The sequence below is a fragment of the Canis lupus genome, chromosome 13, assembly GCF_048164855.1.
Source record: "Canis lupus baileyi chromosome 13, mCanLup2.hap1, whole genome shotgun sequence".
Lineage (NCBI taxonomy): Eukaryota > Metazoa > Chordata > Mammalia > Carnivora > Canidae > Canis > Canis lupus.
This window is the reverse complement of record NC_132850.1, coordinates 56783902-56801065: the sequence shown is the minus strand read 5'-3', so window position 1 is coordinate 56801065 and position 17164 is coordinate 56783902. Positions and strand designations below refer to the sequence as shown.

Here is a 17164-nt window from a genome sequence, read left to right as displayed (position 1 = left end):
CAAAAATATAATCATTTTTGAAAATGATTCCAAATGTTAATCATTTTTGCTTTAGTTGTTATCTTGAATAGACACATATGTTTCTTCCACTAAAGAAAATAATTATTAAATTAATAATTATTAAAACAATTAATAAATTAAGTTAATAAATTAATAATGAATTATAATTGTTTTAGATCATATAGTTTAAAAGTAGCTATAAGATAAAAGAAATCAGACACAAAAAGGTCTATACTATATAATTCCATTTATGTGAAATTTTAGAAGGGGCAAAAGCATTCTAGAATGACAGAAAATAAATTACTGGTAGTTTGGGGTTAACTACAAGGAAGCAGAAGGGAACATTTCGCTGGAAATGTTCTGTATCTAGGTTGTAGTGGTGATTACATGAGTGTACATATTTGCTCATAACATTGTCCACCTGAGTGGGAGAATTTTATTGGATGCAAATCACACCCCATTAAAGGTGGTTAAAATAGGCTAGATTTGTGGGGGTTTTTGTTTTTTGTATTAATGAGGCCAAATTTCTGAAACAAGCATTAGGCAGCTCACAGAATCTCAATGGAATTGACCTTGGAGGCCACATAATCAGGAAGGACACATCCTACTGTAAGGGAGACTAGAAAAGTGTTTCTAAATCCTACCTTTAGAAGGTGGCACTTTTAAGTTGGAAAATTTCCCAATTTTGCCTTAATCTCGTGTTTTTCATTTGTGTGTGTGCATGATTGCTTTGAAATTAAAAAGTATTAGATAAAGAGGAAAATAACATTCAGCCATATTCTGTTTACCTAGATTTAATTACTTTAACATTTAGACACATGTTCTGAGCTCTTCTGGTGTTGATTCTTTACCACATATTAAAGAACAAGTATATGAATTCATTGCCATAAAAATTAGAGTATTACAGATAATGTTCAAGCTCACATTGACCGTAGTGTTGCCATTCTGATCTCATTTATTCTCACTAGAGGCAAACATTATTATGAGCTTTGTATATGTATTTTTCTGGTTTTTGCATATATAGGCATTTATCGAAAAAATATATATTATTTTGATTCCTAAGAATTTGCCTAAATGGTATCATACTGTGCACATGGCTCTACAACTTCTCTTTTTAATTCAACGTGTTTTCCAGCTCACCAATACTGATACATATAGGTCTAGTACTTAGCAACTCTAAGTACAAATAAATGAATATAATAGGAATAAATGGAGATTTGGTAGCTTGAGGGAAATGCTGTACTATTCTATGAAACTCATTAGGAATTTTAAGGAATTAAGAGTTTTTATTCTGATATTAAGCCATTCCCATAATCCGGATGCCAGCCTCACTGGGTGGCCATTTCCCTATTGGGTAGTGCCTTCTCTGTACTTAGAGGCAGCAAAACGAGAAAAAGTGAAAACACAAGAATTTGACCATACCAGACAAGGAAACATAATGCCTCAAAACTTTTAGAGAGATAGGTATTAACTTCCTAAATTGAGCAAAGAAAGTGGAGATTTGGTAATCATTTGTTTAGACTAACCTCTGCATAGCATGTGTTTTCCATGGTAACCATTTGGAAAAGCTTATTCCCCCCCACCCCCACTCTACTCTTACCTCTTCCTAACACCAAAGGCATTGTGTGGTGGCAGAGACTGTATAGTGGTAATAAGATTTGTTTTTCATTTTTCTTCCTCAATTGCTTTACTTCACATTTAAAATTTTGCATATAAATTGGCAATCTCAACTACAGAATAATTAAATGCTATCAATATGAAATTTGAAAATATACTTAAGAAAACTAGTTTTTGCATAGTGTCAATTTATTTAAAGTTATCAACATAATGGTATTTCAGGTTAAAATTAGAATGAGTTTTTATAAGGTGTTACAATCAAAGAATTCAATAATGAAATAGAGACTCTAGTATCATTTTTTAAATTGCACTCAAATAGAGGAATGAATTTTAAGTGTCTGGATGGGCTGGTGGTGAGGGCAGTAGCTCCTACAAAATATTCTCCAACTTATAGACAGGTTTTCTTTCTCAAACAGTAGATAACAATAATAGCTAAAAATTATACAGTTCACCAAGTGCCAGACACTCAAAATATGTTACAGATTCTAATTAATTTGAACCTTGCAATAACCATGATCATGATCATTATCATTATGTCCATTTTATGGATGAGCAATCTGATACAGGAGGCTCAGGAACTTCTTCGAAGTCATATAATTAAGATGAAGATTTCTATCCATTTGGGTTAGGGCCAGAGTGCATACACTTACGCAGAATGCTATTCCATCTCTTCTCAATTTATATATAAAAATAACATGCCGTTATTTTATTTTTTTTACCTAAAGGAAACCACTAGTTAAAACAGGAAGAAAACTTTCAGTTTAAAGAGGGATTTTAGAAAAGTATATTTCAGAAAAAAATAATAAATTTTACATGCAAAGGAGTGTTTGGTCCCTGTAAATTCTTACTCTGATAAGCTAGACCCTTGCTGGAGCAACTCTAGAATTTCCCACAAGTTTGGAATCATGCACACATATGTGTGTCTGTTCATGACTGTGTACCTATATATGTCTGTATATGTGTTATACACATATTCTCAATGGCTGGAACTTTTTGTTCTCTGAAGATGGATTTTATCTGGAGAGAAAAGCATTTTGAGTTAGCATGAGTGGAGGATGTAGAGTTGGGCAATATTAATTTGAAGTAAAGATAAATTTGGCCTAAAAATGAAATGGCCTTTTTAATACCCAGTTACCAACTCTGACATTTACTTTCTCTGGCAAAGGATCCAGACATCTGACTCCCCATGTCTCTCCCCAACATTTTTCTGTCTCTCTTCATTAATGAGGGCAATATGTTGGAAACTTGGACATGTACAAAAATTCTCTGTGTATGTGAGCTCCTCAGTGTTTTGCAGCTTGCTCAAGACCGAGTGCACATTGTGGTAAAAGGAGCACTCTCAGATGTGATGCTGTAAGAATGAAGACATTTTAGCCACCTGGTAAAGTCTTACCTTCATAAACAGTTCATTAGAAGAATCTTTCATTTTTATACTTGACTGAAACTTAGTTTTCCTTTATTCTTACATTTGTGAAAAAAAATCATTTACCCAGTCCAAGACGGGTAGAGACCCATTTGCTGTATGAAAATGAACTCTGTTCTCAGCATAATCCGGCCAAGCCCTGCAGCGGTGTCCTCTTACCCACTCCTGCCATCTGCTGGTCTTGGGATTGTTAGACTTTAGAGAAAGCCGTGCATAATGCTCCAGTCAAGATGATGCAAAATGCAAATATCATCAATAGGTAGTTTTGTAGACCCTGAATAATTAAAAAAAAAAAAAGTAAGTGTAATTAAGAAAATCTGAAGCAAACATGCAGAATGTCCAAATTGCTAGGGACCTTACTAACCATCTGCTCCAGCCACCTGTATGCCTTTTGCTATCCCTCCAAATAAACATCCAGATTTTCTTGAAAACCCATTAGAACCTTACTAATTCACTCACTCAGTAAATGCATGTGGACACTCATTTTGCATCAACATGTGCTGGGGTTAGAATGGTGAGCAAAATGCGTGCTTATTCAGATAAATGTATAATATGGGAGACAGAAGTTAATAATCACAGAAAAGAATGTTACAAAGCGAGAGGGGTGTTAATGAGTAAACGACCATGATTGTTTCTGGGGTGTGTTACAAAGGAATCTTAGTGAGGCTGGTTTGGAGGGTGAGAAATTAAGCTTCAAACTGTAAGTACCAATTAATTGGGCAGGGAAACAGGTAGGCATTCCAGGTAGAAGGAATTTTGTGTGCAAAGCTCTGTTGTAATAGAAAAGTGTGATACTTGCCAGGGATGGAAAGGAAGTCAGTGTGACCACAGCATCGAGAGTTAAGTGGAGCAAAACCAGCTATGGCCCGAGTTTACGGGGATCTCATAGGCCACGGACACTGTGGGGTTTTATTTTTCCGAAGAAGAATGGGAAGACTTTAAGGAAACAGGCTGCTGGATGTGGTGAAAAGATGGGATTCACATTTCATAAAGCCCACACTTTTTTTTTTTTTGCAGATGGTGAACAGATTGGAGGGGTCCAGAATGGATGCGAGGAGATGATTAAGGAGGCGACTACAGTCTTCCTGGGCACAGATGATGAGGTGCAGATGGAGAGACAGAGATGGATCTGAATGGTGAGGAAGAAACAGAGACTAAGTTTGTCTTGCCCGGCCATGGGTAGGTGTACTGGTCTTAAAGATGGGAAACACTGACAACCAGTTCCCAATGAAGCCAGTCCATCTTTGGGTAACAAAGAAATAACTTTTTAAAAAAAGATTTATTTATTTATTTTGGAGGGGAGGGACAGAGGGAAAGAGAAAATCTCAAAAAGATGGAGCACAACTGCCAGGCTCCAGCTCACGACCCTGAGATCATGATCTGAGCAGAAATCCGGAGTTGCCTAACCGGCCAGCATCTCCCTAACTTGAGATATAAATTCTAAAACTACATTGAGATCTCCTGACAGATCATATAATATCAGCTCTTAAGATTAATGCCAATTAACACACAGCCAAAATTCCAAAAGGCATATATCTTCTTTCCTCAATTTCATAAAGAATTGGGATAGAATGGATTGAATGATCTCTATTTGATGACCAGAGAGGGAGGTTGTTTGTAAGTTGGGTTGGAGCCAACTGAAATTTCTGATTCACTGTGAGTATGAATACTACCAGAAGTCACTCTAACACAAGTTCCACAGACGAAAGACAGCACCACAAAGCCTCGCCAAGCACAGAACAGCTTTTACACACACACACACACACACACACACACACACACACACACACACACTCCTGCTAAGGCTTTAAGGTTCTCTGACATATTATCAGTTCTAAAGACTGCAGATACCAGCCCTGATGGAGAGAAGGCACTCAAATAGTTGCTCAATGAATAACAATCAGGTGATTTCTAAATGTCCTTTGTGAATTAGACAATTGATACAATTACTTAAATAAGAAAAAAACATCATATGGGTACTCAGTTATCAGCACTTTACAACCCGATTGTGTGAATACTTTGCTGACCCCACTCCTTTATTGTCTATGTAGATAAGAATAACGTCCTCAGAGAGTAAAATATTTTTCCCCTTTAAGGTTAAGAATCTGTCTGCCTCCTAGGTTTAGAGGGGGTTAAGAACCTGCCTAGTCTCACAAGGACAAAGACCAATGATATTTGGGCAGTAGCAACAGTTTCCCTTTGTCAAATGTGAATATTAATGCTTAGAAAGTTCATGATAACATTCTCCCCAAAGTGAAAAGTTTTTAACTCGGATTTCTGAAGCAGCTATTAAGATAGCAGATCATCTCATTCTTTATCTGGGAGTAGCTACCGCCCTATAAATTGTCGTGGTAGTAATTCCCTGCATTGGTGTTTCTGTAGACATTGTGACTAAGGCGTGTTTCTAAAAATAATAATGTATGTCTAGCTTAAAATAGCTAAAGTAAAATTCTAAAACAAACTTTCCAAAGACGAATAGATATCAGATATGAAAGAACATTGGAAATGGAAAGCCTCCAACTGGTGGTGCCCTGATGGCATTAAGACTCGATGAAATCATCAAACTCTTTACACAAAAAATGCTTGGATCTCAGATTAAGTTCTTAACTGCTGTAGGTTGCAGACTTTCAAATATGTGTCTTCAAGATGCTTCAAGATGTAACTGATAGGATCTAAAAGTCATAAAGATACATGTTTTGTTTTTGTTTTCCTCTAGGGTTTTATCTTGTTTCTAAGAAAAATTATTTTCAAAAATTCTTCTGGGATTTTGGTTTCAGTGTTTAGTTGATAGCTCTTTCTTAAACTAGTTGGCATGTAAAGTATTTAAAACTCGCCTTTAAGCCACCTGTTAAGAGGCAATTAGGTACCTGCACTGAATGATAAGTCTTACTGGACACTTAACTTTTTTTTTTTTTGGACACTTAACTTTTATTTGTAGACAGATTTGTAAGTTTGTGGGTTTTTTTTTTTTGTTTTTTTGTTTGTTTGTTTTTTTCTTTAAGCCCAGAATGTCAATAAAAGTCACTCTTTGCTTTTAGCTTGGTCCTCAGTCTCTTCATTTTTACATATGTACTTGGCCAAACTTTAGGACTCATTTTCAGAATTTCAGATAAAACTTCACTTTAAAGAAGATGTTACATGCAAATGACATTTTTTTCATTTTCTTTCCTACATCTATTTCCCCTTCTTTCTTAATTTTATTTTACCATACTGGCTAGGATGTCCAGAAAACACTGAATAATAACAGTGATGGAGATATCTTTGATTTTCAACTTACAGAGAACTTCTTTTCTCAGCTTTATTGAGATGTAGTTTAGAACCTTCATGTTTCACCTTAGCTATGTGTTTGCTCTTGTTTTTTGACAGCTTTCTCCTATTTGTAGCACTTCTAAGAGGTTTTTTTCTTAATTAAAAACTGGTTTTTAGTTTCAGCACATTTTTTGAATATATATTATCACATAGTTTTTCTCTGTTTACTTAATATTATATTACACTGATCAATTTTCATATTGTGAACTATCCTTGTACTCCAGAATTAAGCCCTCCTTGGTCATGGCTTATCATTAAAAAAAATTCTTCTCAGGCAGCCCCGGTGGCACAGCGGTTTAGCGCCACCTGCAGCCTAGGGCGTGATCCTGGAGACCCTGGATGGAGTCCCAGGTCAGGCTCTCTGCATGGAGCCTGCTTCTCCCTCTGCCTGTGTCTCTGCCTCTCTCTCTCTCTGTGTCTCTATGAATAGATAAATAAAAAAATCAAGAAAAAAATTCTTCATTCTTCTCTGTTTGGTCTGAGTTATCTTTTAAAAAGTCTATCTTTAAAAAAAGCTTTCTTTCAATGTCTTTTAGTGTCTTTTTTAGAGGACTCAGGAATTAACACTAAGCTCAATGGCCAGGGGTTCTCTCTCTCAAGTTCTTGTAACTAGGGAAGAGGATTTCTAAGTCCGTATCATTATTACAGTAGTAGTGACTAAAATATTTTCAAATCCTTTATATTAAATCCATTCTTCGTTTGTGCTTCTTTTTACCTAAAATTGCAAATAAGCTATGCTCACTTGTGATTTTCTAGGACTTCAGGATGTTATACTGGATAATAAATACCCAATTCCTAAATAGTGATCATTTATCCTTTGGGAGGTGAATGAAATATTTACAATGAAATTATGGCATGTTTTGGACACAGAATTATTTTTTGTGGAAAGCTACCCTAAGTAAAATAAATGAGAAATGTGTATGGAAGTAATTTATGGGTTTATAGATGTTTTAAGTTGCCTTGTGTACTTTAAAAAATACAAAAATTGAGATCCTGGCATATTACTCCTAAACAAATTCATTATTTTTTAAAATTTGAGAATCTTATCAAATTAAAGCTTTCTGAATCAAAACATTTCACTCAGAATAAATGAAATGATATTTTAAATATAAAATTGAATAATAATTTTAAGGATTATCCCAGAGATTAGGAACATCAGATTTTTGGTTCCCAGAGATTAGGAACATCAGATTTTTTTTAGAACCAGGGATTATTTGTTGTTACAGATGCATATGAATGAAGGCAGAAAATATTATGTCTATGATACCTTGACAAAATATCTCTGATTTATATATATTTTTAGTAAAACCTATTACAAAATACTATTTACATATATTCCTCAAATAAAAATAAGTGGGGAAAATTCTAAAATAAAGATTTTTTTGGGAAATATTTTGTTTTTAAGCAATCTCTATACCCAATGTGGGGCTAGAACTCATAACCCCGAGGTCAAGAGTCCTAAGCTCCACCGACTGAGCCAGTCAGGTGCTCCTAAAATACTTTTTAATGAAGACACACACACACACACATCCTACAGCTATTTAATAAATGCAGTTTTAAATCACCATCATTTACACTTGAAAGAGAAGTGGTCCTAGTCACCTGCTACCATATTAATTTCCTATAAAGTTGCTGGTTTTATATAGGGGCCTTTGGGAGGCATGAGAACCAACAGAAAAATCCATTCACAAATTCCATTTGCCTCAGGGATATTTAAATCTTTAGGATAAAAAGTATTTCATCCTGTTTATCTATAATATTTTACATCAAATAAAATCTCCCCCATCATATTTTATTGGATTATGTAACCAAAACCTCTTAAGGGAAAGAAACTAAAGTCAACTAAAGCATTTTCCCACTGGGGGCTGGGGTGGAGAGAAACATGTTTCATAATATTGATCATATCTTCAGTATTTTCTTTCCTTGTTAGGGATGATAACATTTGGAACATCTGATTTGTCAAATCCATTCATATGTTTTCTGCCCTGGGCTTAGGGATCACATACAGTTTTCAGAAAATAACACAAATACAGTATTAAATACCTTTCTTACGTGGCTCTACACCTGTTTTCTAAATTTGTCCTTCTTGTACATACCTTTATTTCCTTAAACATGAAGACACCCCACATTGCAGCTATAAATCCTGGACCCTTAACAAAAAGAAAAACTTCAATTAAATTGGTTATTTTTCTGTGACTTATACTCTACATAAATACAGTAAACTGGGGAGCTGACCTCATACTTTAATTGAATAACTTTTTACTGTAAAAAGAGTATAACCATATTGTCAGGGAAAACTATTCATAATCTCAACCTTAACATTAAACTAAAGTAACATTAGGTAAAAAATGAAGATATTTTGTTTCTTTATGATTTTCATATTTATTACATTGATGATGCTATACTATTATGTGATCTATTTTACTAATTAGTTTATTTACTAATAATAAACTATTTTAATAAGCAAATGGCTTATGTTTTCTAATGAACTAAGGACACAAAAATGGGATTAACAGGAGAAAGTCTAGGAATAACTTAAAAAAAAGATTTTATTTATTTATTTGAGAGAGAGAGAGCACAAGCAGAAGAAGGTGATGAGGGAGAGGGAGAAGCAGGTCCCCACTGAGTGGGGAGCTGGATTCGGGGCTCTATCCTAGGACCCTGGGATCATGACCTGAGCTGAAGGCAGATGCTGAGCTGATTGAGCAACCCAGGTGCCTTGAAAGTGTAGGAGTAATTTATAACTCTTTTTGGCATGAAGCCATCTTATAACTGAAGAAACTGCAGTATGTTCTTTCGGATCCAGTGAATAATGAACTTTAAAAAAATTCTTAAACTGATACTATTGCACAGTGATGAACTATGTCTAAAGTTACACTCCAATGGATCTAAAGACAGTATTATGGGAAGTCAGAAAAGCCATGTGAGGAAAATAAGCAATAGGTTTATTCAGACAGGAATGAAATAATCTAGGAAAGGGAAATGAGAAGAAATGAGGTGGGAAGAAAGGATGATTCTGCAGTTTGAAACAAAGCTATTCAAGTTTATTAACTTTTTTAAACTGAGAAAGAAAAAATGGAATTTGGATTAATTGTGGTCTTTGTGGAGAAAGTGTATTGTATCAGCATTTTTACGATTCCTTTTCAATCCCTGCACAAACTCTGCAAGAGTTTCTCATAAACAATTCCAACATTTTTCTTCCCTCCACTACTCCAACTGTCTACACGATTGGGTTAACAAAGTTTGACTCCACTCCAGGCATGTAAGCGAAGCAATAAAAATACGTTACCCTGTTTATCAGCGTCTGGAAAATTCAACATCAAAAGAGTCAGAGAAATAGGTCAAAGGAACTGTCTTTTATCAATGACGTAAGGTCCTAAGCCTCAAAATCCAAACCAAACAAGAAGCATCTGGGTCCTTTAGGCAGTTCCATAGTGACTTGGGCAGGATGGGAGGAAACAATAGAACAGGGGACGTAATATTAATGTTATCAGGCCAATTGCTCAAGAATTTTATCCTCTCTAATCCGGAAATTTTTTTCCCTTCGGAGAACACGATAGAAGACAATGCCAAAAGGTATCACTGTCCTTTGAGGGTCTTTGGCTGATGATTTCCTAAATATTTGTTTGGACATGGTCTATGGGTTATTGCAAAGAAAGAAAAAGAAAAAAGAGAAAGAAAAGAAAAGGGGCACCTTTTCTTTTCTTTTTTTTTTTTTTCCAAGGGGCACCTTTTCTGAAATACTTCTTGTCTCTCGAGGTTATCATGAGATTCAAGTGTCAAAATATACACAAAAGCATTTTTAACTGATAAACTGTTATACAGAGATAAGTATTGTTATAAACAGTAAATTATAATGTATCCAAAATGACATTAGGTAAAACTACCAAAGACTACAAGGATATCTAAAATGAACAAACCTGCTAGAATGAGGGTAGCAATCAGTGTTCCCTTAGCAATCAGGGACGGAGGTGAGGGGGTGTTGGAGAGTGTACATGAATCTGTTCTACAAACTGTACTCCTAAAAAATTGAACTCCAAAAAATTGAAGTCCTCAATGATTCACTAGGTATGCTTCAGAAAGATCAGATTTGCATTTGCAAAACAAAAATTTGGAAAAAACATTCAGCTACTTACCGCAGTGACTATTGGAAAACTGACCACAGCGCTGAGAGAGTGGTTAGCTATGAGCCAACAGCAGGTGGCTATTGCCCAAAGAACTCCTGACAGGAATCCTGAAACACATGCAAACAGCACACACTTAAAAGCCACGTTCCTTTCCTGAAAAGTCCTTGCCTTCAATATGGTGGGAATATGAAAGTGCTCGTATCAATGCATTCCTATAGACATTTTTGGCCAACATGATTTTATGGTCATTTTGGAAACCAAATCATTTTTTTTTTCTGGTTCATGACTGCTGTGGGTATAACTATCAATCTTTTCACTTTATTGACATTAAATAAAATACCCAAAGTTGTAGTTGATGTAAAGATTGGGTAGTGGAGAGGGACCTAAGGAAGATACTGGATCTGAGCATGCTCTGCAAACACCATTTACTTTCAACTCTCAACATAAAATGTGAAGTTCAGAATGATCTTATAGCTAAAGTGGTGGGGGGGGGGGAAGCTCCTAGAATTTGAACGAAAATACCAGATAAAAATTTTAGGATACTTTAGTTGGGTGTTCAATAAATATCCTATCTTTTATTTTTTATAATGGTATAGTTGTATACTACACCATATAGTGGCGTACTTTGACTTAAATGAATCAGGTAAACAAAATGAATCTCTGACATATGCTTTATTTTGTTCTTAAAAGTTTTTTACTTGTGGACTTATATTCTAAATTGCATTATGGCAAACTTCTAAGTAAATGAGGAATTATAGGCATATTTTTTTTTTTACCACCAGCGCTGAATGAATTAAGTCCAAAGTATGTGCATTTATCATATGCCCTTTTCAATATCTAAAACAATTTCTTATTTTTCAGAGAAAATGTTTGTTTACCCAAGTGACTACAAAGTTCTCTTTGTTCATACCATTTTTTTAAAGAAAAAATAGTCACATGACACTGACTTTTAATAAGCATTCTTTGTATAGGTCAATACTCAAGGTATTTTGGCACAGGAAATCATCTTAGATTCACTGTTCAAGTTTCAGGTTCTGTAATGACTGTCATTTCACACCCAGTTTCATGGTTTTTAAATCTTTTATATTTACTGGTGAGTAGGGCCAAAGCAATTAGGGAATGAACATATACATAGATACACACACACACAGGGATGGCTTGATTTCCAGAAGACGATTACTCAAGCTAAGTGAGTAGAGAAGACTTTCATAGAGTAAAAATATTTTTTGTAGTAAATATTCTTACCTGGCAGGACTGCTTTAGGATATAGCTTAAAGTTATTTTTCATGGCTATACAGTAGGCCAGAAAGTAGACTGTGCTTGTAAAAAAGATGCCACTGAAGTGTGCAAAAACGTAGTCTAAATCTGAAAATGCAGATCATAAAACTCTCAAATGTATCCTTTCATTCATTTCAAATATATTTAGAGTTCTAAAAATAAAGCAAACTCACCAAAATTAACCTTAAAAGTAAAGGAACCATTAATTATATTTTATCATCCTGGCTTTCTACATGCTGTACATAGAGTTTTAATGAACATATTTAAAACTTAGAAACATTAAGAGTAAATTAGTCACTACAATCAGATCTAAAACGCGGATTTATGATTGGAAAGGTAAATAAGAAACTATAAACATTACGTGAATACGACCTTCTTTTTAGAATAGGTTTCGACTTAATTTTACAAATGGCAATTGTAGCAAATCTCCAGGTAGACTGTAGTGGGGGGGGGCATTGTGAAGAATATTGGGGAGTACTAATTTTATATGGTGACTGATCTGGAGACCAGTGTGTCTGTTGCAGATGACAGCTATATGGAAAGATAATCAGGAAGTTCTACCAAAGAGGGTTTTATTTAATTATTTACTCTAAGCCTTATTACATGCGAGTGTTAATGACACATGATGGTGGTCCAAATCCGAGAAACCCCAACTACGCCAACTGTTTAAACAGATTGTATTTTAGTCAGACAAATGGGTCTATTACAGGTTCTTGGCTGGGAAGGTCACATTGGATTTAATGTTTCTACCAACTAAGGTTTTGACAAAGATGAGGGGTCATATTTAACGAAAAAAGCTCAAAGGTCAAAGAGTGTGCCTTTTCTTCTAAAATCTTAAACCCTCTTTCTGGATCAGGTAAGAACAACATATCTATGGACTACCACAAGGAGCAGCATAACATAGTTAAAAAAAGCACAGATCACCTGGGAGAGATCTACAATCCACTACTTGCTAACTTTGAGACCTGGGCAAATTACCTAATCTCTCACTGTCTTAATTTTCTTAATTGTAAAACAAGAATAATAACGGTATCTAACCAATAAGGTTACTATAAGGGTCAAGTGAATTATTATTGTCACGTGCTTAGAATAGTGTTTAGCACAGTACATGTGATACTTATGTGTTTGTTGAATAAATGAAATAAAAAATTGTACCTCCCTGGAACTATTTTTTAATAAATTGGAATGAAGTGTGTTCCTATTAGATGACATTAACATTGTCATAAGAAAGGTCCCTAAAAAATGACTATGTATTATGTAAAGAGGACATTATTAAGTAAAGAGGACATTATTTATTATGGCCCAGGACCAAGAGCAACCATGCTCCTGGATGATTAGTTCTTTTTATCTTGCGTTCACTGAATTGTGGGACTGATTTGATTTCCCTTGTGTCTATAAGAAATCTTAGAGCCAAATTTATGGCTCATTTCTAGCAAGTGTACAAATATGTTATGGTTTTTAGACTCATTCCTGGTTTTGTTTTATTTTTTAACTCTTGATTTTCTTTCTCTTTTAATTTGTCCTCTGTTATTCTATTTTTATTGATTTTTATCCTTTACAAATGAAAATAATAAAAACACACAAAGCATTTGCGGAAAATCTTTAAAAAAAGACGGAAGTTAGTAAAAGGTTTGAATGCTAATTGGACTGAATATAAAAAGGAAGGAAGAAACAATGGTGTCAATGCAGTCTATCTATTCCATTAAAGTCTTTCAAATCCCAGTTTTGTCATCAGTCTCTCCCTCATAACTTTTGCCTTCCAAATTTCACCCTTATCTGAACACAGATCACATTAATTTTCTCTACCATCCAATTCAGAACTTTATTGCCTATGATCTCATTCTTTTATGGGTTCATGGGTGGAAGCCATGCTTCAACAAAATGATAGGACCCCTGAAGTAGACCCTCTTTCATTTTCTGATGAGCCTGTACAAGGCTCTTGGACACGGTGTTGAGTTTACACCAGACAGACTCTACATCCAGAAACTGAGGTAATCTGGGAGCATTATGTTGAGCCTTTCAATGCACTTCTCTATGTTTTAAAAATAATATCTTCTGACTAGGCCATATTTTGACCATTAGGAAAGTTATACTTTGACGTTTACCTGAAAGAGCAGAAGAATATATATTTTCTCAGAGATTATCTAACTGGAAAATAATCTCTGAATCTCACTGTAAAGCTAAGAAGCAAGTGTTAAGATCTAAGTAGTTGATATAAATCCTGACTAGAATAAACTTGATTATATTTGTATTTTGCCGATCATGTGAGATGACTCAAACAGTCCTTTATTACTTTTAGTCTTCAGTGGTTTTCTAATTCACCACTTACAGTGAAAAAGTAAGATCAAATCTATGCACCAGGATTTACTAGGACCACATTCTCTTTGTATTCTTAAGAAAAACAGGTATTGAATTTATTTATAAAGTAAAATAATGGTTTACCCTTACCATATTGGCTTGCCCCTGCGTATATACTATCATTTCTTTTGCTGTGGTCCTTGATATAAATTATTGGCACAAACGTAGACCCATAGAGTATTCCAGATATCACTGCAAGACTGCAGCCCCTTAAAAAACAAATACGTTACTATTAATCTTGGCCCACAGCAATATTTCTGACAAACACACAAATGGAATCATAACTAAAGCATGCTTCAAAGTGTAAATCACAAGCAGTTATGCAGAAATCACACATCTATTTCAAGCTCTGTGACTGTCAAAAGTCAAAGAAATACCTTGCAGGGTCAGAGCATCAGGGTCAGAAAGACATCAAGACCTAAAGTGTAGCTTCTGTCCCCCACTGCCTGGTTTTGGAAGTATACGATTCATAGAAGTTCTGATGGATTATCATTATAAATTGTCACTGCATCGACGTGACTATGCTATCATTATACTGTCTGCATAATAAACTTGGCTGTCTAAATATGAACTATTTGTAGACTGATACTATGCCCTAGGCTTATTTTTTTTAAAAAAAGATTTATTTATTCATAAGAGACACACAGAGAGAGAGAGGCAGAGACACAGGCAGAAGCAGGCTCCACGCAGGGAGTCTGACATGGACTTGATCCCAGGTCTCCAGGATCACGCTCTGAGCCAAAGGCGGGCATTAAACCGCTGAGCCACCCAGGGATCCCCAGGCTTATTTTGTAAACACTCAATTTATCCAGCACAGGGCTAGGATAGACAAAATACTAAATGAATGTCCCTGCACTTGCCCATACCTTCACTGATGAGGGCATGGTCAAGAAATGCTGATTTAATCAAATAATTTGGGTATTACAGTTCTTGTTATAAAAACAGAATACTTCTTCTTAAGCACTGGAGTCATGGCGCCTCCTCAGTCTTGGGCCACATTTGCATGAGGCAAGTGTTCCTGATAATTTTGTTGCGAGATGATTAATATTTTGGAACAGTCCCTTTAACTTAATACAAAGGGCAATGGCATAAAACAGAATGTTAGGCAAAAACAAACGAACAAAAACATTCCTTTCCAAACTTAAAAACAAATTCTTAGAGTCTATTTTAATAGAAACTCACAGGCCAACCTGGCAATCAGCTCTATCCACACTGGAAATCCGTGTGTCATGGGGAAGCCTGGACTCCACAGTCCTGAAAGAGGTGCCCCAGGCATAGACAGGACTAAAAGACCAGGTCTGGCTAATCATAAGACAATCAAAAGTGCCTTTTTTTTTTGTTTCCAACAAAAATTCCTTTAGAAGGGAGAAGCTTTGTGAAAAAATGTTTTGAGAGATCTGTTTTACTCTGAAGCAAAAACAGTAACATATTTATCTTCCAAAGCTTGTTCATGAGCTCGTTCCTTCCTTCATTCAAAGATCTATCAAGCATTTATTATGCGCCAGGCACAGGCTCTTTCCCACTGTGAGGTTCATGTCTATACTAACAGAGAAAATGCTTTCTATTCTTGAAGCGCTTTTGTGTGTCACCACATAAAGTCCGAAACAGTCATCAACTGTAAAACTCAAGCTATCTATCCACTTACATGCTTTCATATTTCTCTGCTAATCCAAAAACATCCCACAGTAAACCCTAAGATATAGGGGCTGCTATTGAGCCATCCCACAAGAAACCCTAAGATATAGGGACCCACTTTATGACAGTGAGGGGTATAATTACAGGAACCCAAAATGTCTACTATATTTGAAAATGAATATCTTGGGATTATAAAATTGTCTAACACCTGAGTGTAGGGATTTCCAGCGGAGGACAAGCGTCCTGGGCAGTGCAGTATTAGAGGAGTGTGTTGTCTAATTTGATCGTGATTGGTGAGAGCCTGTTGATCATTATATACTCCGGCCTATATTACCTCTTGTACTTTAGGCACAAAAGTACTGCAAAGCGAGATTGCTTTCGTAAGCTATTTATTGGCTAGAAATACCGCAGTGGCTTAGGAATTTCTTTTTCTGTTTATTTTTTCATTCTTTTTTTTTTTTTTGCTTAGGAATTTCTTGAAAGAAACACTGATATCAAGGACCTCTCAAACTGAAAATTCAGCAGGGGACAAGAAAATCTGTCCACCACAGCACTACGGGAGTCAAAGCTTATGATACTATTTGCTTCTTGAACTTAGATGAATAGCACTTCACTCTGATAATCCTTGCTTTAATTAAATATGAAAGAGAATAATAGAACCTCTTCTTACACTGTGCGCTGCTGTGCTCTAGAAAGTTTATCCACCCAGGAATAATCAGGACAGGGATCTTGACTGCTGTTGATCACCTATTGAAAATATTGGCACAAACAAAAACAAAAACAGCATTCAATTGATAGTCATACTGGTGGCAAGAAGATTTTCAGTGTTTTTCTCTTCTTTCTCAAACATACTTTAAAAATATGAGCATGTGACACTATGCATTCTGATTCTGTGCATCTCTCCAGACTCAAATGTTTCTGATTCTTTTCCTCTTTCATTCAGAATGGTTTGGCTGTGGGCAGCTTCTCTGTCTAAATTTTTTCAGTTTAATATATGGCTGTTTTGATACACCCTTTACAAGTAACAGAAGTTAACAATGCGTGTGTTTAATCTGCATGTTTTAATAATCTATAAAAAATTAGAACCAAGGAAAACTCAGACTCTTCTATGGAATACTTTCGATTGATAGGTACTTTTTTATTCACTTTTTAAAAATTTATTATTATTTTTTAAACGCAATTTATTATTTTTTTTTGAAAAATTTATTCATGAGAGACACACAGAGAGGGAGAGAGAAGCAGAGACACAGGCAGAGGGAGAAGCAGGCTCCATGCAGGGAGCCCGACGCAGGACTCAATCCCGGGTCTCCAGGATCACACCCTGGGCTGAAGGCGGCGCTAAACCGCTGAGCCACCTGGACTGCCCTTTATTCACTTTTAAAAACTGAATTAGTTAATAAAACATTTCCAGTCATGT

The 17164-nt window shown here is 35.4% G+C and overlaps 1 protein-coding gene and 1 long non-coding RNA gene across 12 annotated transcripts in view; one reads left to right on the top strand and one right to left on the bottom strand.

Annotated features, from left to right (window-relative positions):
• Positions 1-17164, bottom strand: part of TMEM144 (transmembrane protein 144) — a 72473-nt gene that overhangs the window by 23170 nt on the left and 32139 nt on the right. For 9 of the 11 annotated variants that reach the window (XR_012006199.1, XR_012006190.1, XR_012006191.1 and 6 more), the window contains 7 exons: positions 16418-16494; positions 14203-14321; positions 11722-11841; positions 10486-10583; positions 8446-8499; positions 3840-4169; positions 3107-3314 (listed from right to left, as the gene is read on the bottom strand). Coding sequence is in view for 1 of the 11 variants with exons in the window: in XM_072773771.1 (XP_072629872.1) it covers positions 3231-3314; positions 8446-8499; positions 10486-10583; positions 11722-11841; positions 14203-14321; positions 16418-16494 (552 nt within the window). In the remaining 10 variants the exon portion in view is untranslated. Of the gene's footprint in view, positions 1-1788; positions 3315-3839; positions 4170-8445; positions 8500-10485; positions 10584-11721; positions 11842-14202; positions 14322-16417; positions 16495-17164 lie in introns of those variants that run through there. The other 2 variants (XR_012006198.1, XM_072773771.1) reach the window with 2 other exon arrangements.
• Positions 3668-16585, top strand: LOC140603147 (uncharacterized). Its single transcript, XR_012006204.1, has 3 exons — positions 3668-3740; positions 4058-4176; positions 16217-16585. It is a non-coding gene; the product is annotated as an uncharacterized lncRNA (long non-coding RNA).